Source organism: Myxocyprinus asiaticus, chromosome 1 (assembly GCF_019703515.2).
Source record: "Myxocyprinus asiaticus isolate MX2 ecotype Aquarium Trade chromosome 1, UBuf_Myxa_2, whole genome shotgun sequence".
Lineage (NCBI taxonomy): Eukaryota > Metazoa > Chordata > Actinopteri > Cypriniformes > Catostomidae > Myxocyprinus > Myxocyprinus asiaticus.
This window is the reverse complement of record NC_059344.1, coordinates 58,244,237-58,272,100: the sequence shown is the minus strand read 5'-3', so window position 1 is coordinate 58,272,100 and position 27,864 is coordinate 58,244,237. Positions and strand designations below refer to the sequence as shown.

Below are 27,864 nucleotides of genomic sequence, written 5' to 3'. Positions count from 1 at the left end.
TTGTCCTGGGTGTCTTTGCTGTGAGTTTTTGGGAAACCCTTCTTGCAAAGAGCTCCTTTGTTTTGTGGCAAATGAGGGGTTAAAAAGACAAATGGAAGAAGAGTGAGAGAACGGCATAATTGAGCAGCACATTTTCAGTGCGGGGGCTTTAATTAAAACAATCCCTGCCTTTTATCTGTGTGGAGCTCTAATTGGATGGGAAACTCTGCCGCCTTGCCACTCTGTGGGCGAATCAGAGGGCAAAAAATATGTGGCAAAAAAACCTGGCCCACACCACCTGCACTCGGGCACTGACACCAACAACTTCAATGTTTAAGAGTGTGTGTGTGTGAGTGTGTGTGTGTGTGCATTATTATCATTTCTGAATACCCTAATACAGTATATTGTGTTTGTTATGGGTCTAATCACACTTAGCTGGTGTGTCCTCACGGGTGATTGGTTACTTTAATCAAGCCTGAATTTGGTTAGTTCTGAGAGAAAAAAATAAATTAAAAAAATGCCATAACACCATATGGATCAGAAGTGAAAACAAAGTAAATCAATATTTCCACAATCAATTGTTTTCATCAACAGCATATGCTATGGCACACTTTCTCTGAATTAGCGGTATAGATCTTTTTTAAAAATGATCCTCTCATTGGTAGTTAACAAATGACCAGAAAATAGAATGTGACAGTTCCAGAGAGAGACGCAACAGACCTCCCTCAGGGATGGTGGTGCAGCCCTAACTTGGGAACTATTAAAGTGCTGTATCTGTTGGTTAATGTGTATTACAGTGAGCTCTTTTAATTCACAACTTCCACACCAACTGCTCAGCAAAGAATTCTGGGTTTTAGACTGCCAACACGTAACCAGTCCGTCTGCTGAGCTCTGACCTTGTTACATACAAGTAACATACATTTACATACATTTTTCTATATTCTGAGGGGAAAAAAGGTAGTGGCTCTTAATTATCCAATACACCCCAATACCACAATGCAAGGGTGTAACAGATGGCTTGGACAAAGCCAGCATACTGTTATTCTACAGACTTGGTTAAGGGTTTTCCTAAAATCCCAAAACCAAGACCAAAATTATCAATTGTAAGTCCTCCTAGATCTTTCAAGCAACATGTACCAAACTTGGTACAGACCTTCATACTGTTCTAACTCGGGTTGCTATGTATTCTCTAAATTATCTGACTTGTGGTTTTCTAGTGACAAACAATCAAAATCCCCCAAATCCAACTGACTTACATTGTTCTGTCTATTAACAATAAGAACTAGCTTGAACACCATAGCAATGCCTTACAACCAGCCAGAACACCTTAACAACCAACTACAACATCCGAGCAACACATAACAACCAACAGAAAGATACTGGCAACCAGCTAGAACAGCTTAGCAAAACCTAGCAACCAGCCAGAACCTGGCAACGCCTAGCAGCAACCAGCAAGAACACACTAATGACCATTTAGTACTGCATTGTCTGACTAGCATTCTGTCTGTAATGTCTAACTGTAAGGCTTTTATAACCTTTAAACATTTAAAACTATTTGAAACAAGGCTTTGTCAAGCACATAACACCAACAAAGTTACAAGCCACACGGAGGCAGCCAAGGGAATTACTGCCTAGCTGACCCAGAAATCCAGGGCCAGCTTTGTTTTAACAAGCAAGGGAGCCTTCTACCACTTTAGCAACTGTGCCTCGACCACAAGAAAGAGCCTAGTGCCTCAGAAGAGCTAGCGGGGAGGAAATTAAATATTACACCAGGAGGGAATGGTTTCACTCGGGTGAGGGCGAGGGGTTGGGGGGGGGCAGGACATTAAGATGTTTAAAAGGTAGTCTGTGGGAGGGTGGGTTCATGTGTGCGGGGGACGGCAGTGAGAAATTAGCAACGTTTTGTACTCACTGATGAACAAGTATGTTCATTATCAGCGTAATTTGATCAAGATGCTGAAGCATGGAGTTGGACCAGGGGAGTGGGTGAAGAAGGCCGACATTCTTTATTACACACCTCATTTCTTTTAATTGACTTTTAAGTATATATACTTATATACTCCATCCACAGAACTGCCCCTCACTGGATGTTTTTTGTTTTGGCACCATTCTGAGTAAATTCTAGAGAGTATTGTGTGTGAAAATTCCAGTAGATCTTCAGTTACAGAAATACTCAAACCAGCCCATCTGGCACCAACAAACATCCATGCGATTATTTAACCAGCCAATCGTGTGGCAGCAGTGCAGTACATAACATTAAGCAGAAATGGTCAGGAGCTTCAGTTAATGTTCACATCAACCATCAGAATGGGGGAAAAAAATGATCTCAGTGATTTGGACCGTGGCATGAGTGTTGGTGCCAGATGGGCTGGTGAGAGTATTTCTGTAACTGCTGATCTCCTTGATTTTCACACACAACAGTCTCTAGAATTTACTCTGAATGGTGCCAAAAAAAAAAAAAAAAAAACATCCAGTGAGTGGTAGTTCTGTGAATGCCTTGTTGATGAGAGAGGTCTAAAGAGAATGGCCAGACTGGCTCAAACTGACAAAGTCTAAGGTAACTCAGATAACCGCTCTGTACAATTGTGGTGAGAAGAATATCATCTCAGAATAGCATTTTGAGATGTGGGTTGGTGCCGTTTTGGCGGCACGAGGGGGACTTACACAATATTAGGCAGGTGGTTTTAATGTTGTGGCTGATCAGTGTATGTATACTGTATAAATAAAAGTAAAAAAAAAAAGTGACTCTGGATGATGGTAAAGTACATTTTGCCACTGCTCTTTAAATACATTTGTTTTCAAGCTGAGCTGCGGGCACAGACCTGCTGCTAGTCTTGCATAGCCAGAATTTGGCAACATGTCTGGTCCACATGCCACTTATTCTAGTCAAAAAACAGCCACTTAGATATGAAGACTGACAAGTGAAGCGATAGATCACAGGTTATTTTTTATTTATGTTTCATTTAGGGGAGGGTTTATCTGAGATTATACCGCAATAATAGACAGCGTGAAAAAAATAAAAAAATAAAAATAAATACCAGTTAAATTCCAGTTAACTCCAGCAAAAAACTGGAGAAAACGTGTAGAGACTAATGGCCAAACTATACTTTGATTTTCTGCGTGCCAGTACAGCCCACACACAGTGCGTTTGATGCAAAAGACACAAGGACATCAATCAACTGCCGTTGATTGTGCTAAATTTCACAAAGCAGCCGTAGACAAAGCAAAATATTAAATTCTGCTCTTGGATACCATGTTTACCTGTTACCAAGTGCCTTACTATCGGAAGTTACGTAAAGACAGCCAGATAGATTAAAGTTTATTAGATCAAGAAAGTGCTTCCCAGTTTTGTGCGCAATATGCATCAGACATTCAGTCAATGGACTGTGGACTATGGACAAGACTGAGATTAGTCAGCTCCTGGCTTGGCCAACAGGAGCCAGAGTTTGATCCTGTATCTGTAGGGCAATCAATCAGCTGTTCAACGCTCGGACTACAGCCCGCTTTGTTTGGTAAACAGAGTGTCAGAGGCTTTTAGGATAGCGGCTCCTCGTGGAAGCCCTGATAGACCACTCACAGGCCCAATCCTGACCATCAGTTATCAGCTATCAAACAACAGGGATTATGGGACCCCTCTCGCTCTTTCACTCATTTTGTCTGCGTAAGAAACAATAGCTAATATTAAGAAGCTGGCTCATTCCCTTTTGAGCTGCTGGTCGATTTACACTCACCTTGTCCTTCAACAGCATTTCCTAGTCAACAATGGGCTAAACCTCATCCTTAATCATCTACATATTCTCTCCTGAAGGTACAGAAATTCAATAATATCTAGTGTAGGAAAAAAAAAAAAAGTAATTAAATACATCAAAAAGCTTGCATGTCTGCACTGCAATCAGCCATCATCAAAGCACACAGTCATAGCTCACTACAAAGAACATCTCATCTGACTAAATCTGGAATAGTTGGGAAAAGTTGTGTTGAACAGCACACGTGTTGTTTGTTAGCTCATTTGATGCAAAGGAGGTACAACTGGATTGCAGTTGCATAAACAACTGACAAAAAAAAAAAAAAAAAAAATTGTTTGTTAATGATGTAACACCATGCCAGCTTCCATGGGTATTTTAATGGCAAAACTCAGGTTAAAATGTAATGAAAGTTATAATTGTTTACAGTGTTGGACACGTTACTCAAAAAATCCACTATAAACTACAAATTAGTCTTCCTCTAAAATTATAATAGGATTACTGACTTTATGGATTACTTCATTAAAAAAGTAACCACTTTTAAAGGAATATTCCATGTTCAATACAAGTTAAGTGTAAATCGACAGCATTTGTGGCATAATGTTGAGTACCACAAAAATGTATTTAGACTCATCCCACCTTTTCTGTAAAAAGAGCAAAAATTCAGGTTACAGTGGAAGTGAATGGGGACAATTTTTGAACGTTAAAATACTCAGTTACACTGGTTATTAAAACATAATAAAAAAAAAAAATCTCAAACTGATTCAAGACTGACTTTTTTGAAAATCTTTTCAAGAGTCAGCTGAATAAAACAATTTCAAACTCAGAAAAAGGCAGAGAGTTGCAAGTGTGTGTGTATAGCGACTGCATGCCACACACATCCCTACTGCAGGAGTCATTACCTAACCTCCAACCAGCCTCACAAACAAGGGAATCCATTAATGCACATAAAAGGTTAGCCAAGAAAATATATAAATAAATGCTACATCAACCAAAAAAAGAGAGAGAGAGCACCCGCAGGAGAGCAAACCAGACTTGTTTGTGAACTCTTTACCTCCCCCTAACCAGAAACAAACTCTAAATCTCCAGCAACGTGACCCCCCCCCCCCCCCCCTTTTAGCCTAAGTGGGCCTTGCTATTGCCTTTGCACGTTCACTTGTCCACTGTACTGTAGTCATTAACATATTTGGAGTGCAGCGAGCAGAAAGCTTAATTGTCCTTAATTGCTCGGCTAAATATGTTCTCTAATGATTCTCCTCAGATCTGTGACTGCCTTTTGCGCAATTTCCCGGCCGCTGGCTTCATTATCCCTGCCTCCTCAGAACAAAGCGTCTTTAGAGGCCAACTCCCCCCGCCTGTCTTTCTTTCTCTCTCACTCTCTCTACCCCATGGCACAACGCTAAGAGCTGGCCGGGCCACTTGGCTCACGGGAAGGAGGGGAGGGCAATGCTCAATGGAACTCTTTTGTTAGGGCGCAAGAGTCAAAATGATTAGAAAACCAAATCCATGCTGAAACAGTGTGTTAATTGACTGCGCCTCTGTCGTCTTAATGGCTTACTAACGTATGGCCTGACGAAGGTCTCATCCTCCGTCTTTTGTTTTCGCCGCCCCATCCCCTAGCCGTTTGGAGCTTAATGGCATCTGTGATTGTTTGTTTAATGGCGACACAGGACAGGGACTGTACTCAGATTAATGAATGTACTGTGCCAGACCGGTATAGTCATGAGGATATCCTCTCGCCTTATCAGTGATCAGTGGAGCACAGAGCCCCGGTTCGCACTTCACCGGGCGCTTTGATGTCACAGACACAGATGTGGGACTGAAGATGTTCTGCACTATTTATAAAGTTGTTTCCGAACCTGAAAAATCAGAGGAACTTTGTGTTCTCGCAGTGAGTATAGAGAATATCTCAGTGAATCGCACACTCTATTTCAGTGGTTTTCCAATTCTGATCCTGGTAGACCACAGCACTACACATTTTGGATATCTCCCTATTTAAAGACATAGTTCACCCAAAAATAATACAATTCTGACATCATTTTCTGACCCTCATGTTGTTCCAAACATGCATAACTGCATCCTTTTTTTTTATACAATGAAAGTGAATGGTGAACATTCTGCAACATCTCCTTCTGTGTTCCACGGAGAAAGGTAATATAGGTTTGGAACATGAGGGTTATAAAATATTTATTTGATGAACTATACTTTTAAATGTGGGAATTGAGAAATCCCTGCTGTATATGAACTGTATATGTCTTTATTGTGCCAGCTGCCACGTGACCAAGCTTCAAGAACCAGTTGAAGACGCTGACACCATAAGAATCTGTTGTATTAGTAACCTGATCTGCCAACGGTGCTGCAATAAACATGCACTGTCTATCTATTATGAAGTCTCAATTATGAACAGAGTGAGACATTTTTCACTCTCTGTTTCAAAATAGGGGCCACAAAAACAAGAGCATAAGTACATTGTGCTAAAGAAAGATCCATCACAATAAAGATCCATCCCAATGAACTTGGTTTATTTCTTACCCGTGTCAGCAGACGGACACTTGCGGATGGTGAAGATGGTGCTCAACTCCTCCTCTTCCTCAGGCAGGCCCTTCTGCAGGCGCTGGAGTTTCCGCAGGCTCTCGCTGCGCTGGTGCTTCATGGAACGGACGTGTTGGATGAGGTTGAGCTTGGCCTTGGTGGAGTAGTTACACAGGACACAGTGGTAGTAGCAAGACTCACCTTCCACCGCAACCTCGTGCTGTTGTAGATGCTGTGGAGACGGAGAGAAAACAAAGAGAGTTAGGCATAATTTGTACAATGGAGGAACCCAACCTTTTTCATGAGCGAACTAAAGCATCTTAAATGAAGCCTGCTTGTATTACACAAAGTGTAGTTTAAAATTTTAATTAAGGAAAATTAATGACATCCAAAAAACACACACAATTATTTTAATCAACAAACAACACTCTTTGACTAAACAAGAATGAGTAAAGCCTAATTTATATATGAACAATTCTAAATTTCTTCTCCTGAACAAACTAAAGCATCCTAGGCGCACATAGCTTGTGTTAACGCTAAGTGTGGCATCGATAAAAAAAAAAAAATTAAAAAAAATGTTTTGAGGAAAATAAATCAATAAAGAATGTCACGTCCAAACCACACCCATGATTAGTTGTAATCAATCATCAATGCTCTTCAATTAGCCGAGTTTTCCTAGGTCAAGAATTTCAGGGATGTGCGTAAACTGGAAAAATATTAACAAACCAACACCGTAGCAGAACAAAAATGTCTTGTAAAATAATCCTGTTTGCCCAGTAAGTGGAAATTAGCCTTTAGCGTGGGATTTTTAACAAACTTAATACCTCACGGCATGTACAAATTAATAAATCAATTACCAATCAGGACTCTGTTGTTTAACACAAAGTCAACGTCTTTCATTCACACCACACCAGTCTCTGGACTTTAGCATGAGCATACGTGTTTCAGTGCTAACAATACTTTAGTGTCCCTGGTAAGGTAGACAAGAGGCACATGTCAGCCTCAAAAGGAAGAGCTGAAGCCAGGACATGGAACGGAGGAAAGGGCATTGATCCCTTTCACTCAAGAGAAGTCTTTAGACTCTGAAAAGGAAACTCCACACATCTGCCTGTTTCATGCATGGGATGCAAAATATTGATCACCAGTGAGTCAAATCCTGCTTCCTGATAGCAAAGAAAAGAGGGAACGATGGAAGCGTTGATCTGAAAATATCCAGAAGAGGGTATACGGTGCACATGTCTTGCACTTCCTTAGGGAAGTGCAAGACATGTGCCGTGATCCACAAACCCAAAACAAGCCTAACCACACTGTGCACATTATGGTAACATTACATTCCCAAGCTGAGTCTCTGCTCATTGAGCACACCACATGTAATCGATAAAAAATGACCAAAACTATATGGAATGGTTTGCAGGCCTGTAGATTTGACCGATATTCTCTAGTTAGCATATGTGCGCATTCAAAGTACTTTACTAATACATTCTGCCTAACCTTGATTCTTGTCTTTTTCTAGTCATAATTGTTTCATAAGCTACTTAAAAGCTACCACTGCACTTTTGTGAATACTGCCAAAGTCAATCAATGGCAATATTTCCCTTATTTAATATTCACGGCCATTCTTCCCTTGGTAAATTATGTTTGTGTATTAGAGTGATAGATTTATAGCTATTTATACTGTACATGTCAAACAATACATACCCTCACTCTGAAAGTGAAACGAGAAAAACAAATAACCATTCTCCATTAATTGAACAGAACTGCATGTGCTATCTTCAAAAATACGTATGAAGGGCGTTGCAAACTTTAGTACAAAATAAAATAAGGTTGACGCCATGGCCTATCGGCTGTTGCCCCATCAAAACACTGAGTCGTGGTGCTTATGTGGCCAATGTTGGTTCGAATCTGGCTTGCACCTTTTTCAAATCCTCTCTCTACCACTATACTATAACTCGGAGGTTTTCAAGAGGATGCTAAGGGGTCAGATGAAAATATCAGGGATGAAATTTCTTCGTGTTTATATCTGCATCTCCCGCTTAACATGTTTAGATACGCTCTACAATATGGAAGAGCCTTTCTGTGGCACCCCTCCAGTCCAGGCCCCCCTCAAGCCCGGCCTGGTACAAAAGGTCCAGTTGTCACCCCTTATCAGCTGCCCTGTACATATTGGGTTCCCACTCTTTTCAAGACACAAATATTCAGGATATTTCCAGGACATTTTATATGCCCAAGAAGTGTAATATTTAAGCAAAACCATTTGAATCAAGCCTTTATTTTTTTATTGATTAATTGTACATTCAAACATTCATTTTTGTCCAAATAGGTCATATTCCATGACATTCTGCATTTTATTGCTAATGCCATTTATATGACTAGATTTCGTGTTTTCAACATACTACGTGTGGTAACCGCTGTATAAACTGACTCCTATCACTGAATTATTGAAAATTAATTCACATCCCGAGGAATTAAGGTGGAATCACCACGCTACCAACTCAAGTGTGAATTAATAATTTATTATTATTTTTTAAATCAGTGGTCCGACTGTCATCGTTGTCTAAAGTTTGTAACTCACAGGGATGTATTTTCCAGGGTTATTTTTTTAAAGAATAAGCTAAAAGCACCAACTTAAGCAATTTAAGGATTCAAGTATAAAACATTATCTGCACAACTGTGCAGAATAAGCTGCAAAAATAAAGAGTATTTTGGTGTGACTTGCTTCAGTTTCATTAATTAGTTTAGTTAAAATTAAAAGACCCCTTCTGGAGATGTCACTAGGTGCAACAAATGAGCGTCTTGTGCTATGAGTGAGTCATTTAATCATTTTGACATGTTCACCACTGAAATCTGCCAAGAGACTTTATAATATTTAAGCATTATAAGAACAAAGCAGATCATTAATTTCCATTCAGTTTGTGAACTGCCGAGCATGACTTTTCATCCAAAAAGACAACAATAATAGTCTAATAATAATAATAATAATAATAATAACAACAACAACAACAACGAGTATTAATAATGTCCTTTCCTTCTCCTTTATCAAAATTTGCATGTCAAATCTACTGACTTCAGTAGAATGTTTAAGCATTATAAGAACAAAGGCGGCGTACTGAATCATTTTCCTACAGTATTTAAACTGCTAATAATGACTTTTATCAGAAAAGACAATAGCCTAAAAATAATAATTTTGAGTTTCAATAATGTCCTTTCATTACTGTAAAGCCCATTTCACGAGTTGAGTCGAGGCGTCAACGTTCTGCTCAACGACAGTGTCAAGCGGCGCTTTGCCCTCCACATGACATGTGTTGAAGTAGGCGTCATGGAGGGGAGAATTTATGAGCTTGCCACGCAAGAAAGCAGGAGGTGTGCACACTAAACAGTGAAAACATGTATTTGGAAGAGAAAAAAATGGCAGTTGTTTTTTGTTTTTTTGGTAAATGTAATTACTGTAGCTCAATAACTGGGGACTCTGGATACTCGGAAAAGATAAAGTAATAATTAATTAAAATTAATTTTGAGACAATCAATATCTCTTCATACATTTGGACAGTTTTAAAATATTTCTTGTAGCTTTGCACTCTCAAAGACATCATTTGCGAGGCAAAACGTGTGTGAAAAACACTTTGGTGTGAAGTTGGTGACGAGGTTGCACTGAAGCGTCACTTCATAGACTTCAATGTATTCGGCAGTGCTGAAGGGAGTCATGTGAAAGCCCCTCAACGTGTATAAACATCACTTTTACACATTAATAGATCTTCTGCCCTTTTCTCTCTGTGATGAACAAGGTAGACTCGCATGCCGATGCTAAAGTGAAAGAACAGCATGCTCCTCTCATTCAGTCGGTCGGTTCATGTACCTGATCATTCAGTTTATGAATGAGAAGTTTCACAAGTGTCGCTTCTCACTGTGCACGCACTGCTGTAGCCAAGCAAGCCGTAACCAATCAAGCGATCTGCCTTGGTTGGACTGCGATTGCCTGAACTATGGTCTCTGCAGAACAGTAATGGGTGTTTTCAAATCTGTGGGCATTTTCAAACCGGGATGGGCATTTTTAAACTATCCAATGAAAGTAGGGAATCTCAGTATGCAAATCAATGGCCGTTTCCATACAGGATGGGCATTTCTAAACTAACCTATGAAAGTAGGGAATCTCAATGTTTGAAAATGCCCACTGATTGGGGAAAGCCCATTTTTGTTCTGCATAGATACAAGTCTTTATTGCCAAGCACACAATTGGCTGCTGCTGTAATCAATCATGAGGGTGTAAGTGCCCTTAACCGTTGATGTTGTTTCACAACGTGCAGCCGCCGGCAGTGACAAAATGACACAAATTTATGAATTTGGCTCCTATTCCGTGTCCCAATCATTACTACGTTTTTGTACATGTAATGGAAACCTTGCTAGCAACACAGTCAAACCATTTTATTATACTGAAATATTTGCGGGTTGGCGCTGTTTTTCCCTCACACAAACAAATGTTTACCAAATTACATTAATGCTAATCACAAATCAATGTTTTTCTTCAGGTTTAAATCCATTTAATATCACTCAAACAGTCAGTATTAAGTCATGCTGTCAACTTAATAAAGTAAATATTTTCCAAATAATAATTTCATAATTTTATTTTGCTTTCGTACAACTTTTTTTGCAAACATGACAAATGGGTCAATATACAGTGCATTCAGAAAGTATTCAGACCCCTTCATTGTTTTTTCACATTTTGTTATGTTGCAGCCTTATGCTAAAATGCTTTCATTTTTTTTCCACATAATCTACACTTCATACCCCAACATGACAAAGCAAAAACCTGATTTTTTATAACTTTGCAAATTTATAAATAAATAAATAAAAAACAGCTGAAATATCACATTGACATACGTATTCAAACCCTTAATTCAGTACTTAGTTGAAGCACCTTTGGCAGTGATTACAGCCTCAAGTCTTTTTAGGTATGATGCGACAAGCTTTACACACCTGGATTTGGGGATTTTCTGTCATTCTTCCCTGCAGATCTTTTCAAGCTCTGTCAGGTTGAATGGAGACCTTCGGTGGACAGCCATTTTCAGGTCTCTCCAGAGATGTTCGATTGGGTTCAAGTCCGCACTCTGGATCAGGTTTTCATTAAGGATATTTCTGTATTTTGCTGTGTTTAGCTTTCCTTCATCCCTGACCAGTCCCCCAGTCCTTGCCACTGAAAAACACCCCAACAGCATGATGCTACCTCCACCATGCTTCACTGTTGGGATGGTATTGCGCAGGTGATGAGCGGTGCCTGGTCTCCTCCAGACATGACGCTTGGAATTGAGGCCAAACAGTTCAATCTTTGTTTCATCAGGCCAGAGAATCTTGTTTCTCACAGTCTGAGAGTCCTTTAGGTGCTTTATTGTGTATTGCACTGATGAGAGGCTTCCATCTGGCCACTCTGCCATAAAGTCCAGGTCAGTGGAGGGTTGCAGTGATGGTTGTCCTTCTGCAAGTTTCTTCCATCCCCACACATGGATCTCTGGAGCTCAATCAGAGTGACCAACGGGTTTTTGGTCACCTCTCATACCAAGGCCCTTCTCTCCAATTGCTCAGTTTGGCCAGGCGGCCAGCTCTAGGAAGAGTCCTGGTTATTCCAAACTTCTTCCATTTAAAAATTATGGAGGCCACTGTGCTCTTGGGAACCTTTAATGCAACTGACATATTTTTTTTTTTTTTTTTTGTATCCTTCCCCAGATCTGTGCCTTGACCCAATCATGTCTCTGAGCTCTGCAGGCAGTTCCTTTGACCTCATGGCTTGGTTTTTTCTCTGATATGCATTTTCAGCTGTGAGACATTATTGTAGACAGGTGTGTGCCTTTCCAGATCATGTCCAATCAATTGAATTTGCCACAGGTGGACTCCAATCAAAGTGTAGAAACATCTCAAAGATGATTCAGAGAAATGGGATGACCTGAGCTAAATTTCAATTATCATAGCAAAGGGTCTGAATAATTTAACACATTTGCAAAGTTATCAAAATCTGGTTTTTGCTTTGTCATTATGTGGTATGGAGTGTAGACTGATGTGAAAAAAATAATAATAATTTAAAGCATTTTAGCATAAGGCTGCAACATAACAAAATGTGAAAAAAATAAATAAAACAAGGGGTCTGAATACTTTCTGAATGCACTGTACATGCAAAAATACAGTATATCTGCATTAATTTGATAAGGATTAAATCTTAAGTCTTTAGCATAAAAAAAAGTTTGAAAACTCCTGGTTTAAAATATAAAAAATGATTATGATAATGCGATTAAACAGCAGTAACTTTCTAAGGCCTGATTACCTGGTATTTGATGTTTTCCTTCCTTGCTTCATGAGTCACAAAAAGCAACTAAATTGCACCACAAAGGAGATGATGCAAATCTGTAAAAATCTCTCTCCACTTTTTTGTCTGGCAAAACATGTATTTTCTCTCTTGCGGAGAAGCTCTTAATCTCCTGCACAGACCACCCCCAAACCTTGACAAAGGTCGGGGAAAACAAATTGATTCATTAAGACGCAGCCGAGTTGGCTTTGCCCTGCAGCGCATAGATGAGATGCGTTTCCATTGGCTTCGGATGCACAAAGCCCGAGTAACATTAGATTTTTAACCCAATTAAGGCCACATCGGGTGTTGACAACAGTGAGAGAGGGGGGAAAAAATATTATGTTCCCTGAAATGTTCTCCTTCTCTGGTAATATTTAATTTTCTGGTAATATCCTAACATTGCTATAAGGTTTTATTTTTTATTTTTTTATTTTTTTCCAAAAGCAATTGTGGTACTGGTATCATATGTCACCCTGGTATACCTAAGATGTGCATTAGGGCCACTGACTTCCAGGAATGTGCTTTCGCTTTTTGTGTGTGCCCCTTAGCTCCATATAATGGAGTTATTAGGTGATCGCATAAAGCTCTGCCTTTTCCTCATGCGCTCTCTCTCGCTCTCCTTCTTTCCCTTTCCTGTTTGAAGTGGGGGTATGATGTCATTGAGTAGGTGCTGCTGGATGTTTTGGGCTGTGCTTGAGCTGTGGTTCTTCACCTCACCCTCCCTAACACATATGAAGCATTATCCGTGCTCAGGTACACTGATGTTTCACAGATTTGCTTGTATAAAAAAAAAAAAAAAAAAAAAAAAAGAAATCTGGTTTGTGCTAAAAGACAGCACAGTTTCTTCCTTCGCTGAAAGAGGAGAAGAATATACAAACTGAAATGCATGTCTTTACTTCTGCCATCTTCTGTGAAAATAAGTGCAAAAAAAAAAAAAAAAAAAAAGAATGAAAAAATTACGACACCTGAACTGAACTTCAAAGATATTTTCAAGAGCCTAAAAAAACCTGAGTTTTACAGCACCCATAAAAATGGCAGAATTTATACGGGTGATCCTTCACTGGCTGGGCCCAGAAAAGAGCAATATATCACTGTGAACCTGAGCAGCTTTGCCCAAACTGAATCCAGTTCACCACATACTTGATGCTGAAGATGTCAGCAATACACTGTACAATGGTTCAGTGATGCTATCAGAAAGTAATACCATAGCACTTTGTTTCACAGTGGCTCCAAAAAGTATTTGGACACTTTAGCCACACATAAGAACATATGAATGTCAATGCATTATATCACAAAAATTCAAATGTCAATTTATTTAAAAGATAGCAAACATTTACCATTTTTAAGTGCAAATTAAGAGTCCAAATGCTTTTTAGGGCCACTGTTTACCATGGTACTGAACAAATACCATGTTCTCTTTAAGTACTTTAAAGAATATCAAGATATGATCATCAGAGCAATATCCAAAAAACATGGTATTGCCACTGTTCTGTTTTGTAAAGGTAGGCAAGCTACTGGATTCCAACTGAGTGCCTGATGCTGGGTAGAGGAGTTCAAGACTCTCCAACACACTTACCATAAGAGATATTATTTATGAAACTCCATATAGCGGAGATACATATATTGCTTTCCAGATATGACACATGTGGGCAAACTCAGGTGTAAAATCACAGAGGGCAATCCAACATGACACCAGAGAGCCCATCAAGTCCATTAGACCTGTCCATGGAGCAGTCCTCACTCTCTCTCACATATGCACTAAGAGACATACCCATACGATTCCATCTGAAACCATTCGCATGAGGGACCCTTGAGATGCTGTCTACACCTAATCTTCCACCCAACTCTAAACACACACACATACTGCACATCCGTGCACACACACCTCTGGGTCTGAACGTGAAACATGAGAGTGCGGTTGTGTGCGGCATGTCTGTTTTCTATGATCCTGAGATGAAGCTCCATGCTGATAAATCACCTCCAACTGAAGTGCAGGAATTCAGACACTTAATGAAAAAGTCATGTTCGCCGGGCAGGGAGGGGCCGGTCAGGGTGCCGTTAAGAAGTTTCACCTCCGCAGGGGCCCCCGAGCAGCCGCATTCAGGCCCCTGGAGCCAGAGCAGGCCACAGAGTCAGCATGGCTTACTTTACTACTCAAAATTCATTTAATTGGCTGGAAGTTAATGGCAGACATACAAGAGAGCACATGAGCTGTGGGGAAGCGCAGTGGAGCGAAACCTGAGTTGGTTGATGGAGTTGTGTGTGTACTGTATGTATGTGTGGCAAGCAAGTGCGGCCCATCTTTACTGGACAAAAGTCTTGATTCCTCTCTCTCTCACAAACTAGTGTTATTATTGTTAATGAAAATGAAAACTAAATGGAAACATTTAACATTTAATTTTTAACCGAATTAAAAATGAAACTGGTAAAACTTTACAATAGTGTTGTATTCATTCAAATTAGTGACCTATATTAGTTAACATGAACTAACAATGAACAATAATTTTGCAACACATATTAATGTGCTGCAAACAAAGATTAATAACTGCTGTAAAAATATATTGTTCATTGTAAGTTTATGATACCCAATGCATTTACTAATGTTAACAAATAGAGTCTTACTCTAAGTATTACCTTAAAAACATAACTGAAAGTAAAAAAAAAATTTTGGGCTTTGTGGGGGCCATGACATCTGTTGCAGGGCTCCCTGTTCTTCTATTCTAATCTTTAATATTTGCAAAAGTAATGTTTGGGAGTCTAACATTTATATTTCTTATTGACACACTAAAGCTGAGATATAAATAACCATCTGAAGACAAATGCTTTTGTGAAACACCTTATGTGCCTAAGACTTTTGCATGGCACTGTATATAATAAAATACATTTCCAAGACTAAAATAAAATAAAATGACCTCAAATTATTTTTATATTTTTGATACAGTATATTTCAACATTTAAACCTTTAAAAATGTTTAGTTTTTTTTTTCTTTTCTTTTTCTATTAAACATGAAAACATCACTAGATGCCAATACCACTAGATGGCCATGAGCAATTTAACATTTTTAACCATATTTACATTATATTAGTTAATGCATTAACTTCAGAGGCCTTAACATACTATACAAAAACAATAAATGTCCTTCAACTTAATGTAATTAATGTAAATGAATGTAAATATATATTACACACACACACACACACACACACACACACAGGCGGCCAAAAGTTTGGAATAATGTACAGATTTTTGCTCTAATGGAAAGAAACTCATACTTTTATTCACCAAAGTGGCATTCAACTGATCACAATATATAGTCAGGACATTAATAATGTGAAAAATTACTATTACAATTAGAAAAAAAAAAAAAAAAAAAAAACATTTCAGAAAATCTTAAACTACTTCAAAGAGTTCTCATCACAATCAAGAGTTCTGATTCCACAAAAGCTCAATGGGGTTAAGATCCATAACACTCTTTTCCAATTATCTGTTGTCCAATGTCTGTGTTTCTTTGCCCACTCTAACATTTTCTTTTTCTGTTTCAAAAGTGGCTTTTTCTTTGTAATTCTTCCCATAAGGCCTGCACCTCTGAGTCTTCTCTTTACTGTTGTACATGAAACTGGTGTTGAGTGGGTAGAATTCAATGAAGCTGTCAGCTGAGGACATGTGAGGCGTCTGTTTCTCAAACTAGAGACTCTGATGTACTTATCCTCTTGTTTAGTTGTACATCTGGCCTTCCGCATCTCTTCCTGTCCTTGTTAGTGCCAGTTGTCCTTTGTCTTTGAAGACTGTAGTGTACACCTTTGTATGAAATCTTCAGTGTTTTGGCAATTTCAAACATTGAAAGATTTGTTTATCAGGCCTTCATTCCTCAAAACAATGATTGACTGATGAGTTTCTAGAGAAAGCTGCTTCTTTTTTGCCATTTTTGACCTAATATTGACCTTAAGACATGCCCATCTATTGCATACTGTGGCAACTCAAAAACAAACACAAAGACAATGTTAAGCTTCATTTAATGAACCAAATAGCTTTCAGCAGTGTTTGATATAATGGCAAGTGATTTTCTAGTACCAAATGAGCAATTTAGCATGATTACTCAAGGATAAGGTGTTGGAGTGATGGGTGTTGGGAATGTAGTCTGTCTTTCTTTTTTTTTTTTTAAATAGTGATGGTGCTGTTTTTTACATCAGTAATGTCCTGACTATAATTTGTGATCAGTCGAATGCCACTTTGGTGAATTAAAGTACCAATTTCCCTCCGAAACAGCAAAATCTTTACATTATTCCAAACTTTTGGCCACCAGTGTGTGTGTGTGTGTGTGTGTGTGTGTGTGTGTGTGTGTGTGTGTGTGTGTGTGTGTGTGTATATATACACACACACACACACACACACACACTAATTCAATTTAAAAAACTAAAATAAATCATATAAGTCAGAGTGAAAACTAATTAAAACTAAGCGAAATTGTTAAAAATATTGCAATAAAAACTCATTTAAAATGTAAACTACAAAAACCCTCTCAAACTCACACAAAGACCCAAGTGGAGGATGAATCAGTCTTCTGACTTAACTCATGTGGGTGAGAAAAAAATAAGAGTGGTCCACCTCATCCACACTGCTGCAACTCAACACAACATTTCTATCTGCTTTGCGCCCATCGTGCACAGCTATCACTTTCAACACCTACCTGCACCTGTGCATGATCTATAGAAGCATCCACTTAAGTGGGCTGAATAAACAGACACCTTTCACTCCCATCGACACTTCAACTGCCAGAGAGCCGAATACAGGGCAGGCCGATTGCACTCAGCACATACGTGAAAACCTCCAACTTAAATGCCCAGGCCCACAGATGAGACGTGGTAAAGCAGCTTTAAGGCCCGAAAAATACTCTTTTTAAAACATATGAACACTTTGAGCTGTGTTAACTAGACTTCACACGTTGTTACACGATTCGCAACTTATAAAGCAACACCAGTGCATGTTGCATTCTCAGCATTGCCGCAAGGGGCACTATAAGGACTATTCCTGTTAACTGACTTTTTCTATGGTCAGTTTTCTCTTTCAGGTCTACTAGTGTTACAGTTGAGGAAGTGTTCGAAGATAATCTTGATGAGCAAATTAGTTAAAGCTACCCGAATATTAACACATCCAGTTTAATGATTCACACATTTGAAGATACACTCTATTGCTCCTTGTTTCCACCACAAAAATGCAAGAATGTACAATATGTAGCCTAAAACATCACCACTCACTTTCAATGTGTAGGCCAATCATTTGCGTATGCATTTAAAAAAAAAATTGTCTAATTGCATAGAGTAAATTTTTAGCTCAAAGCCCAACACACGTGTGTGGTTTGTGCACCGCAACACACACCACCCTTTTTGCTCCAACCCCTATTTCTACTATTAAATTTGCCAGTGCTCTTAATACAAAATTGATGCATTAAAACAGATGACTATCCAGTGGCTAAATAGCTATCAATTTCTCCCAGAGCTGACAAATTCCCACTGTGAGTGAGCCAGAGTGTGTCTGAATGTGTATTGCTTTGTAATTATCCCAATGATTCTCCGCACTTAGTGGCGAGGCCTGGTGATTTCCACTCAAGCACACACACACACTCACACACTAATCCCAATACCAGAGACAGGAAAATTACAGGTCTGGTGCAGAAACTACAGTAGAGCATTCTAAGTCACGATACTAAAACCACTGGCCGTACAATTCAAGTAAAAGCCAGATAACATATCCATTGATATCATGATGCCATAGGGTCAACGTGGTGCCTTTAGGGCAGCAGGCTAGACTAGCTTCAACCATATGTCATCCTGATGGATACCATCAAGTGCTTTGACACCTTTGTAACTGGCCTAATGATGTCATTGGTTAAATAATAGCCAATGAGATCACTGCTCTGCATTCTGAGAGTAGACAAAGGGATTTGCCTAATGGGCAGAAAAGCCCAAGCAGAGATGAGACGGGAAGCTGCACCCTTTCTCATATCTCACTCTTTGTGTGCGTGTAAGTGGGTATTTAGTTTTTAAGAGCTGGTAGAGTGATATTAGTCAATAAGCTGTAGCAGTAAATTTGTTCGTCCTCTTTTACCTTCTTCACTCATTTCTTGTTTCTCACTTTGCAACAGTAGTGGATGGAGTAGCAGAACCGCGACCACAGAAGCTGCGCTGGATGCCAAATTCAGCGGCTGGTTCAAATTAGTCACTGCGAGCAGTGACATGCACAGACGCTGTGTAGTGGCTGGAGAGAGAGCATGCACCCTCCCCTTAACTGCATACCTACCACTTCCTGCCCCTTGTTCTCTCTCTGTCTTTAGAATCCTCCTTAGCAGCGTATAACACTCCAGTGCACCTTAACACTAAATAAAGCAATAATTATTGAATTCCTTTGGAATAAATAAGCAGCTAGAAAGTAAACAATAGGAACATAATTGTAGAAAGAAGGCAATCAATGCCTGCAGTCATTTGGCTTGTTGATTATGCGTACGCCCGTTTGTGTATGTTTCTTTGTGTGTTAGAGTAAAAAGCAATAGCGGTTAGAGGGAGGTTGTAGTGACAAGCAGTTAAATAATACCCTCTCGCATACACCATCGCAAAACAAGCATGGGGTAACCCTTCCTCCAGTAATGCCCTTGTGCTCCGAAACAATGGTTCTCAATCAGATGATCAATGTGTTCACATAATTCATTGGGCAAATATGTCTGGGTAAGCAAGGGATAGAGCAGAAGGAAAGGAGAATAGGAACTCAGGGTGGAGGAGATTTCAAAATCCAGTCTCATGCCGAAGCCCGCCAAGGCCCCACCGGGCCCGGCGGCTTCACCTTGCTACCACTGCTCATAAGATATATTTGAATAACAATAGGCATATACTTATAATAATGCTCCATTTTAAAGGCATAGAAAATTGTCAACATTTACCCCTTTAACTTAAAATAAACTCACAACAAACCAAGCCTCTTCTTCAAGTAAATGACTCAAAGATAAAGAAGGAAATTGTATTTAATCCAGGGTTGGGTAAAACAACAAGAGTAGCAAAACTATATTAATCGCTAGACGTCGCCTTCCACCATGAAGAGCTAATTAACAGCTTAGCCTCCTGTTGTTTTTATGAATACAGGCCCTGGAGCGCCAAGCTGCATCCAGCCCCAGTAGTACAATAACACTGCCTGCAGGAGGCGACAGCTGTGTTGAGCTATGGGGCAACACACACAGCTGTTCCAACTGTCCCTAGACAGCTGCGGCGGCATGGTGCCATCTGGAAGTTTTGGAGGGCAGTTTGGGACCTGCAAAGATCCTCCTACACCCTGCATTCTCTAGCATGCTTCCAATAACTACCCCTCCATTTTGGTAGAAGACTGTGTTGCTAATTATTGGGACAGGACAGTAAAAGAATGCTGTGTACGTCTCGGGGCGTGCAGACAGGAGACAGACACGATCAATTGAGAGACATTCAGATGTACTTAGAGCGTTCAATGATGCCTTATTTGTTTATTAGCTGAAAACACATGACTCGTTCTGCTTATCTAGTGAGAAAAGATTGGTTTGTGAGGTAATGATAAACAAATCTGCAATTCTACTAAAGCACTAGATCTATTTCTCAAAGTCAGAACACACATAAAACACACTGGTGTCTTACAGGTTGTGCTGATAACTGTACAACCACGATTTCAAATGACATGTTATCACTGTAAATATTAAGATACTTTAGGGCACCATTTGGAGTTCCTCAGCTGCCACATTCGCAGAACCCTCTGGAGATCCCACAAGCACCCTTTCAATTATCTGAGAAACTTGTGTTTAGTTCCAAAACTCTAAAGAACTCTATGCACTGTCAATGGTTTCTTCAGTAAAACTATTATAAAGGAAAGACATTGATGCACATTAAATATATCTTGAAGTTCCTTGAAGCCTCAAATAGGATATTTAAGGCTCCTTTAAAGGGTTCCTGGATGATCTATACAAGGTTCCACTGGTGTAGCAGCTGAGGAACCCCAATGATGCTAACAGTGTAGCCACTTTAACAATAACTGCACCGTAAGAAAACAGCTGAAAGTGAGCCACAGGTTTGTTTGGTTGGATGGGGTTGATGCCAGCAAAACTGTCTGTAGATGTGACTGACAATGGGCACAAGAGTTTTAAAGGCAATTGGCTAATTGCACATTTGATTATTTATACAGCTGAGCGTACTCAAATTGGCAAAATCTTCTAGTCTAGAAGACTGGTGAAAACTTCTAGTTTTCTATTCTAGAAATAATCATCAAGAGTCCACATAAAAAAACACTTCAAAGAACTCCTTAACAGGACAGGTGCTAGACATTACAGAGGACCAATCTGTTAAAGTATGGCACATCTCTTGAAGTTCTGACTGAGTTAGCAAAGGATCATCACCATGTGTAGACTGTCACCATGTCTATTAGAGTCCAAAAAAGGAACACAAAACCCTGGATGAAGAGGGTCAACAGTGGGCAACCCATATCAATAACCAAAAACTTTATGGATTATTGTGAATACTCCGGCAATTCCTCATCCTAAGAGTCAGACGCAACAGAAATGGGAGAATGCCCTACAGTATTAGCTCCTCAGGCTTGTATTATCTAGCTTTCACCTCTAGTGTTCCTTGTTAGTCCGCGTGAATATTTCATTAGCACATAATTGGTTGATGCTCCAGGCTAGGCGATAAAGCAGTAAGAATGCTCCCCTCTTCCTTGTTCTTCTTCTCTAAAATTCACAAAGGGCAGTCTGGAGTCAGGAGTGTGGTGTGTTTGAACTGGTCTCCGATGAGGAAATGTTTGAGTTGCCAGGCTCTGCCCCCCTCTCATCTGCCCGGCTTCACCTTCACCCACAGGACTGGCGTAATGAGAGTGCCTGAACGTGGCTCTGTGCCAGAGTAAATATTTAAGCTCAGCTTAAAGGGCCTGGCTTTTATTAGCTGTGTTGGGCCTACAATGGCGCAACAGGCCCTAAGAGCGTTCCCCTTCTTAACATGCAAATGAAAGAGCGGGGGCAGGGCGGGGGTGGTTACTTTTGGAAGCTTATTTGCATAAGTATCCTGAGTGTTTGAGGGCGAAATAGTGCTAACGCAAACTTTAAGCACCTATCCATTTACTAGTGGCTCTCTATAAAGATACACTTTCTAAAGATACACTCGGCTGTTTGCCTTTACTCAATTGCTAACGCTGAATGTATAAAGAGCTTCAAATGTATACAGTGCAGAACCAGATTTTACACTAAAATTCTAAGCTGTAATGCAGTAGGTCACATAAATAATACTAATTAAAAATTACATTTGCTGATGTAATCTAAACATACAGTAGCTCCATATTGTTAAAAAAAAAAAAATAGTTAAATGTGTGTTTACTGTATCTGGTCTCCATAAAATTCCTAGTTTCAACTTTAAATCCACTACACACAGCTATATTGCCCTGAAAATGCAAAACACAGTAACTAAACATTGTCAAAATTATGACTGAAATGACCTAAATGAAAGAAAGAAGGGTTTGGCTAAACTTCCGAGAAAACTGACAGTGAAAATTGCAGTAGCAAAAAAATTCACACTACGTTCAATCAAGACTGAATCCATTTTCTCAGTTTCAGTGTTGGCGTATTTATACTACTACACTAATAGAGCATGCAACATTAAAGCTGTACTACGTAAGATTTTTTGGTTAAAAATTAACAAATTGCCAATATTAAGTACATAATCAATCAGTGTTCAAAACAATTTTCTTACCCTGATTTACTTCGGTAAGCCTATAAAAAAGATTTGTATTTTGAGCTGTCAGGTCAGATTTGGTGCGAAATCACTGGTTTATGTCCTTCCTCCTTGTGTCATTACGTCATGTCCATAAACACAGGAAAGTAGTACCGGCTGTCACGTGTTCCGGCTGAGGACACCGTTCAGTTCAGTCACACTTACACAGTTCGGAACAGCATCGCAGCTGGCTGGATGGATGTCTAGCTGTTATCTGTTTGACGAAGATATTTACCGGCTGTAGTGCTTTGGATACAGTATGATGTCTGGTAGGGTTGTCACGCATTTATGAATGTTTACCGATCGCGAAGCATACGTTGTCAGGGGGAAGTTACTGTGCATGTTTTGTTTACTAACATGTATGACTTCTGAAATTGATCTCTTGTAATTGTTAAATTGCATATTTGATCATATTTTCATGTTTAATAAAGTATATTTTATCCCCATCATTACTGCTCGTTTTTAGTTACAGTGTTATTACAGTTTAATTAGCTTTATCAACTGAGGCTGTACCAGTGTTATTTTTTTCACAGTTTTTCTTCATAGTTTTAGACTTTTGATGAAAATGTCCTTTTAAAATAGTCAATATTTCGTCATGTCATATTCATTCATTTTAGTCAGTTTTACTCTGACAAAAATTACATATAGTTTTATTAGAAATTAATATCTTTTACTTGATGACGACGTGCAAAATGGACACAATTGCACACATTCTGGCTAGTGTGTAATTTTGTTCATGTTTCACTGTGCAGATGTAAGTTGTTCCATAAATATTGTGGAAATATTGATGAATCTCATGTAAAAATAAGATGCGTTTGAATTAAGTATATACCCCAATTTTAAAGCGGTTCATTTTGCCAGTGTTCACGCGTTCAACTCACGCAGCTCAAGCAGAGATATCACCAACATACTGGATTAATGGATTAGATGAATCTATGTCGAATACCTTCTTCTTTATATAGATTCTCAAGATGTTTCTTCTTCTGTTTATATCTTGCACTGTTAATATCTTGCAGCATAATTTTTATCGTCATATTTTCATTAACAGGATGCTTTAATAAAGTTATTTATAGTCATGATGCACTGTTTTAGTCTCATCTTCGTTAGTTGACAAAATCAAAAAACCCTTCGTCAACGAACGTTAACGTCAATGATTTCATTGTACACTGGGCTGTACATAACGTAAAAATAATAAAGTCTTACACTAAAGTCCTATCAGCCATACCACTATAATTAATTAGTGTAGTAGGCTTCAATACAAACATTAATAGTAGATAAAACACTTGAATAATCATATTAAATATATTGGTAACTGATGATTGAGGAGAGTCCCCTGTTCTCTATGTAAAAGCGCTTTAAGTGTAGTGTCAGAAAAGCGCTATGTATGTAAAATTCATTCATTCAAAATATGTAAATAAGAGTGTTGCTTATCTTCATCAAAGCAAGTAATATTTCATTTTTAAATGTTTAATCGTATAACATAATATCAACATGAAAATAGCACATTATACGGCTCTGAATATCTTCCAGTCATGATCACACACAGTCCAGGTAAGCTCAAGTTTATCAGGATGTGCTTTTTGAAGTTTAAAAAAAAAAAAAAACTCTTCCCCGAAGCCGTGTATGTTTTGCTCTTCAGCAAGACATGAATTTGAAACAAATCTCTTTTTTAAGCCCTGGCCTCCAGCCTATGCCCAGAGGAGCAGAGCACTTGTGCTGAAAAGTGGAGCTCTTTGGGAAAGGCTCACCCCTTTCTTTCTTAAGCACAATCCATATGGGTGCTGAAAACATACAGAGCTTTATGAGATCCTTAATCAACTCCAGCTCATTAGGCAGTAAAGTAAAGAATACAACTTCAATTTCCATAAAAAAGAAACAAAGCGTCCATTGATCAGAGTGATCAATAGTGAATCAATAACCTAAGACCTCATCATTCCAAGCCCGGCATAATTACATATATTACAGAGATATTGTCATCATAAGTAAAATAAAAAAGGTACAGGGCTAATTGGCGGCAGCTTCACTGCTTTGTATCGCTGGGCAAAAAACTGCTGCACAGGGCCCTCTGAAGGACTTCTGTGAAAGTGTTCCAAAATAACTCGCTCAAGCTATCAGTCCCTGTGCCACTGTAGAGGTTGCAGCAACGGCTGGCCATTTGGAGGCATTTAATTCCAGGCACTGGTACTGGGTCAGCACAGCCAAGCCTGCATCCCTCTTAATGTAAATTGCATGTTAGTTATAGGATTGCATTAAGCCAAAAGGTCGACTTACGGCTTTAATGTATTAAATGTTGTGGAAGAGTGCCCTCATTCGATTTGCTGCAGGTTGATCTACCCTAGTTTAGGTAATGACAAAAATAAGAGTCTCTTTTCCATAGAGGTGTTTACAGAAGAGAGCAGAAAGCCTTAAAGGTATAGTAGTCATCATTTACTTGCCCTCAATGTTGTTCCAAACCCATATGACTTCCTTTTCTCCATGGTACACAGAAGGAGATGTTAGGCAGAACGTTAGTCTCAGTCACCATTCACATAAATAAGAATGAAAGAAAATGGTGACTGAGGCTGACATTCTGTTTAAGGTTTTCATTCTGATTAACGTTTTTGTGCCATGCAATAAATAAAGATATATGAATTTGAAACAGGGACAGAAGTAAACCAGGACTCGGGGCAAAAATGGCACTGAAAGTGACAAAAATGCACCATATATTTAAAATATGGGGGATACAAATTTCCTAGTAGTGAATTCCTATTTATCTGTGGTCTAACATTTGAAATATTTAATTATACTTCATTATAGGCCTGTCTAGTTCAGAGTTTAGACACCATAGTTACCATTTCAATTAATTGATTCAATTTAAGTATTAAACATTTAAGTATTTAAAAGGTAAAAATACCCCGAAAATCAATGAGTGAGCAAATATCACACCTTAATAAAAAAAGTTAATTCCTGGCTCTGGTTTGGAACAATATGAGAGTGAGTAACTGTCTGAATTTTAAATTTTGGGTGAACAGTTTTGGGTGAATGGTGCCTTTAAAAGGTAATGAGTGCTAAAAAAAAAAGTGTATAACTGGGCCTTAATGTGCTGCTAGCGGAGAGGCCTCACTCATCCTCCAGCTCCAGTTTCTATGTCACTTCACTTTGCACTGCATACGCAATGAGTGGCTGGAGGCACAAGCTTGGCAATGGTGCTACGAGAGACTTGTATACAGTTTCTAAACTGGCTTGGTGTCTCTCGCTCGCTCTCTCCCTCCCCTGCATTATCCACCAAAGCGCCGGGAGTGCCATGCTTGTAAAAGTAACCACAGCCCTTTAAGAGACTCATGTATTTACAAACTGAGGTATGTCGAAATCAAAGGCATTACCACATGACATAACACATCAAGCAGCCAGCGGATAGAGAATTTATAGGGCGGATTCGAACATGGGTGGTGCACCCAGGAACTATGCCATTGTTTGATCATGCACAGCTACAAGCAAGTACAACTCACTCACCTATGACAGGTCCCGTGTTCACTGCCGCCACCCCTACCCCCACCTACAGACTGCAGGTGCAGAAAGCTATTGTTTTCCAACTTCCTGTTGTTGCACGTTGCCTTTTTTCTTTTCCAGGCAAATCACACCGTATGCCTGTCTTTTGTGCAAGCCCAGTTCTTGCTCCTCATATCTTTCCTCTTGTGAAGTACAGCTGTTAAATCTGTTGTGCTCTGTCCTGGTTGAATCTAAAGTATCGTTCTCTCATTTTTTCCCCCTCCCCCTCTTTCCCTCTGTTGCCGTTCTGCCTAATCTCACCTCATGTTTTTATTTGGTTCTGCAGAGGACAAAAATTCATGATAAATGGTGCATGATATTTTAAAGTCTTATCTCTTATCTGCTCTTACAAGGGCATAATAGGGTAGTTAATCCTGAAGATCTCCCTCAAATTGATTAATCAGCACATACGGACAATCAAATAAATCATTAATATTCCTCATGCCTTCGGTCGAACAGTTACCCCCAAAGCATCAGCAATAATTCAGTAACCCTTCTCAGACCAAAGCTGTGTCTGCCTGCTCAGTGGCGGCTCTCTGATGCATTGGGAGATCTTTGAAGTTGGTGCATAACAAACTGTTCAGGGCTCTATGCGTGGCTCTACTTGTAGATTTGAGCATAATGGCTGGCCAAGCCATAACTTTGAAGCTAATGAAGCTGAATAGAGACAAAAAACGTAATTCTCTAATATTTGCACCATAACGGTAGAAAGATATTCTAAAATTTATTTTAGGCTTTTTGGCAAAAACAGGTTTTTAGAAACCTGTTTTTTAAGGTTGGGGCTAATTTGTCAAAATGTTGTTGTGGTGAAAGCAAACATGTGCGATGAGTGATAGTGTGCACCAACCATACAACACTGAATAAAACAAGGCAGCACCACAGCTAGAATGGTAAAGAATAAATAAAAATCTGATTACATTAAGGGACAGTCAGTCAAAAACAATTGTCATTGTGCATTCACCCTCATGTTGTTTCAAATATGTATGACTTTTTTCTCCCATGGAACACAAAAGAGATGCTAGGCAGAATGTTGGCCTCAGTCAACATTTACATTCATTGCATCTTCTTTCCATACAACGAAAGTGAATGGTTAACTAAAGACCAAAGTACACTTCGATTTTGACGCGAACACTCAGCGTCTGCGTAGTCGAACGTGAGCCAGTCAAACTATACTCCATCTGACTGTGCATGCATACACAGATGGTTGGCGCATGCGCGCTACAACTGTACGAGACACCAGACTATTTATCTTCAGGAGTTTAGACCCATAAAAATGTCTTTATACTCCTTTATATTCAAGTTATACAAATGCAGGTATCTCCAGACCACCTCATATACGTGTTCTTGATGTGCACATCCACTGTTGACGTTTTAACCTTCATCTCCTGTTGTTTACCGACAATTACATATTCTTCTAGCGCATCTTCGTGACAACAACGGCTCAAATGTGAGTGTTGCCACCTTTTGGATCTACTAATATGTGCAAATAAATCCAGGCTCATGTGCATTCTGCGCATTCAAAGATGTGCAGTTAAAAAAAAAAGAATGCTCGAACACTCTGCTGATCACGAGATTTGCGTCATGCTTCCTGTACGCGGACCCTCAGTGTTCGCATCTGACCGAAGTATACTTTTAAAACACCTTGAATCTTACGTAAGGGGGTTGTTTAGATAGTTGTCCAACATGCCCTCTGTATGTCACCCTAGTTTTATTTTCAACTCAGATGTCTCCAGACAATCTGTTTAACAGTGGATCTCCTTGCGCTCGCACCCAGAGCACACCCTGTCCAAGTGATGGATTCCCTGTTTATTCAGCTATTTTTAGGACAAGAGGAGGAGATCTCCATAGAGAATGCTTCTCTTTCTCTACCATTACTGAGTTTGCTAACCCTCCCACAGGGGTCAACAAACAGCCGTTCTCTCCAAGCCAACCGCATCTGCCAGCCTGGGCTCTTATTAATGTGAGAGTGGCCAAGACCTGGACACC

The 27,864-nt window shown here is 39.4% G+C and overlaps 1 protein-coding gene across 1 annotated transcript in view; it reads right to left on the bottom strand.

The window, feature by feature from the left end:
• The window catches only part of LOC127409580 (zinc finger homeobox protein 3-like), a 213,905-nt gene that overhangs the window by 82,694 nt on the left and 103,347 nt on the right, over nucleotides 1–27,864 (bottom strand). Inside the window, exon 4 of the mRNA XM_051682970.1 lies at nucleotides 6,255–6,486. Coding sequence (XP_051538930.1) covers nucleotides 6,255–6,486 — 232 coding nt within the window. The remainder of the gene's footprint in view (nucleotides 1–6,254; nucleotides 6,487–27,864) is intronic.